Source organism: Sus scrofa, chromosome 2, assembly GCF_000003025.6.
Source record: "Sus scrofa isolate TJ Tabasco breed Duroc chromosome 2, Sscrofa11.1, whole genome shotgun sequence".
NCBI lineage: Eukaryota > Metazoa > Chordata > Mammalia > Artiodactyla > Suidae > Sus > Sus scrofa.
Window position 1 is genome coordinate 13,948,671 of NC_010444.4, and position 2,945 is coordinate 13,951,615.

General features: G+C 39.0%; 1 protein-coding gene across 1 annotated transcript; it reads left to right on the forward strand.

The window, feature by feature from the left end:
• LOC100517262 (olfactory receptor 5G3-like) lies at window positions 1,418–2,348 on the forward strand. Its single transcript, XM_003122771.2, is given in 3 exon segments — window positions 1,418–1,754; window positions 1,757–2,116; window positions 2,119–2,348. Coding segments are annotated over 3 exon segments (927 nt in total).

The window sequence follows — 2,945 nt, forward strand, 5'->3', positions numbered from 1 at the left end:
GAGTTACTGCAGTGTCCACAAGGAATTCTAAGATCCTATAATTTTAGCTATGAAGAGGGCACAGGGACTCTCCCCATTGTTTTATAGAAGACTAATAATGACTTATATTTAAATGCATATGTATATACATACATACAAACATAGTGGTTGGGACAAAAGTAGAAGCAGTCTGTTCAACCCCCTACTTCACACGCCTATATTGTCATATTTGGTTGGACATAGAGAAGAACATTCATGCAATGGCTAGTGCTTCTAATCGAAGCCTAGCATTGTCTTTGTGACTGCTGAGAATACATGGCATTAGCCAGTAATCATGATAATGGCGAATAGTCATAAATCAAACGGATATATCTCTCGATTTTTATCAAGCTCTGCATGTAATTACTATACAATGAAGAATGACTATATTGTTTTTGTTTTACTTAAAGAGAACATTAATTGCAGTGATAATCATTGTTTCTTAAGATTTTTTTCGTACAGATTATCCTCGATAGTGATCTTCTCTTAGGAATTTTCAGCAGCTTGATGTTTTCTTCCTTGACTAATGAGCCAGAAAGTAATATATTCTTGAATGTGTTCCCTGCATAAAGTATTATGCCTGTGCCATTTTATGTATATTATTACTATAATTGATGTTGCCTGACAAATTTCAGGATAAATATCTAAAAAGTAGTTTATATGAAATCTGGGAAATCACATACAATACTTCTATGGTATTTTGGTGCAAAAGATGGTTAATTTTCTATGCAATTTCCATGACATGAGACTGTTAAACATTTGCCAGATCACTTAATCTTACAGGCATGACTTCCCTATTCCCTCCATAGTATCATATTTTTTATATGAGTAACCTTTGTTTCATTTGTGTATATTATCTTTTCCATACCTTTTTATGAGTGGGAGTAGGGAATAGAATGATAAACGTATGTGAATTTTGCGTTAATAATATTACAATGTTACTGATCACTCAGTAAGATCAAGAACTCCCCTGTTAAACCTTTCTCATATCTGACATGTTTGGATCTGAAAACCTCACTGGTTTTAAATTAATAATTCCTGGTAAGGTATTCCTAGTGGGTTTTTTTAAAAATATCATTATACAGTAAGATGAAAAGTGGAGAGTAATTCATACACAAATTTAGAACTGGAAGGTGTTTTCGATAACACTTGGTCTCTTGATGGGAAAAAGTAAAGATCAAAGGTGAATTGCCCACCTTTACACAGGATCTTTGCACAAACTTCTCCAACCTGGTATCTAGGAATATTATGTTGTAGTTCAGCAGTCCTTCTGTGATTGTCTCTGATAGACCTGTTTCATACACTCTGTTATTGGCTTAACGTATTCTCCGAGGCTGTTAAAAGATGATAGATGTTTATCATAAAGATGTTTCTTCTTAAAACAGATTGCAAAAGATCAATGGAAGATCAGAATCAGACCGCAGTGACTGAATTCCTCTTCTTGGGCCTCACTGACCAGCTCCACCAGCAGATTCTCCTCTTTGTCACTCTGGTCTTTGTCTATCTTGTCACCCTGGGGGGCAACTTGGGGATGATCACTCTCATCTGGATGGATCCCAGGCTCCACACACCTATGTACTTTTTTCTCAGCCACCTGTCCTTTGTAGACATGTGTTCGTCGTCTTCCATTGCACCCAAGGTGCTGTGTGATATCTTTGCCGAGAAGAAAGGCATCTCTTTCCTGGGTTGTGCTGCACAGATGTGGTTCCTGGGCCTTTTTGTGGCAACTGAATGTTTCCCCTGGCTGCCATGGCCTATGATCGGTACCTGGCTATCTGTAAGCCCTTGCTGTATTCACAGATCATGTCCCAGAGGGTCTGTGTGCAGCTGGTGATGGGCCCTTATGCTGTGGCTCTCATGAGCACCATGACTCATACCACACTGACGTTCTGCTTACCCTTCTGTGGTCCAAATGTTATCAATCACTTTTTTTGTGACGTTTCACCACTGCTCTCCCTTGCATGTGCAGACACCTGGGCCAATAAGGTGGTGCTTTTCACCTTGGCTGGGGCAGTCGGGGTTCTCAGCGGCCTGATCATCATGGTCTCCTACGTCTGCATCCTGGTGGCCATCCTGAGGCTCCAGAGTGCTGGTGGGAGGGGAAAGCTTTCTCGACCTGTTCTTCTCACCTGGCAGCGGTCTCCATCCTCTATGGGACTCTTTTCTTCGTTTATGTGCGACCTGGCTCAGGTTCCTCCCTAGATATCAATGAAGTGGTTTCTCTGTTTTACACGGTGGTGACCCCCATGTTGAACCCCCTCATCTACAGTTTGAGGAACAAGGAGGTGAAAAACGCATTCGGTAGGACGTTTGAAAGGGACATTGTCTAGATAGGTGGAATAGAACTATATTTGTGTTTTACTGTAGTTGTTGATGCAGAATGTGTAATAAATGTGAAGTAAAAGAATCCTAGAATGGATATTAGAGGCTGCGTGTGAGGTCTGGCTCTGCCTGTTCACGATGATTTGAAAAATGGAACCGTTCTTAAATATTTTTGTCTGTTTCAGTCTTGTTCTCTGTCACATGATAGGGGTTTCTAAATAATATAGGGATTGAAAATATAAATGTGTAACTATACTAGAAGGATATTTGGGTGAATATTTGTATAGTTGTGGATTTGTGAATACTATTAAATCTGGGCATGAAAACTAAAAGTTATATTGGAAAGTTTAAAGTGCTACAAACCATATTTAAAAAGCAAATAAAACAAGAAAAAATGTTTATGCACATGTGACACACAGTGGGATAATATCTTTGTTGTTCAGAGAATAGTCTGAAATTCCCAATCAGAAAAAGCATAGATAAATGAACAAATAAACAGGCAACTCACGAAAATGCAAATGCAAATTGCCAAAGGCGTGTGTAGAATCAGTTCAACATTTTGATTGATCAAGTAAATGAAATGTCAGGATGCCAATGCAGTGCCT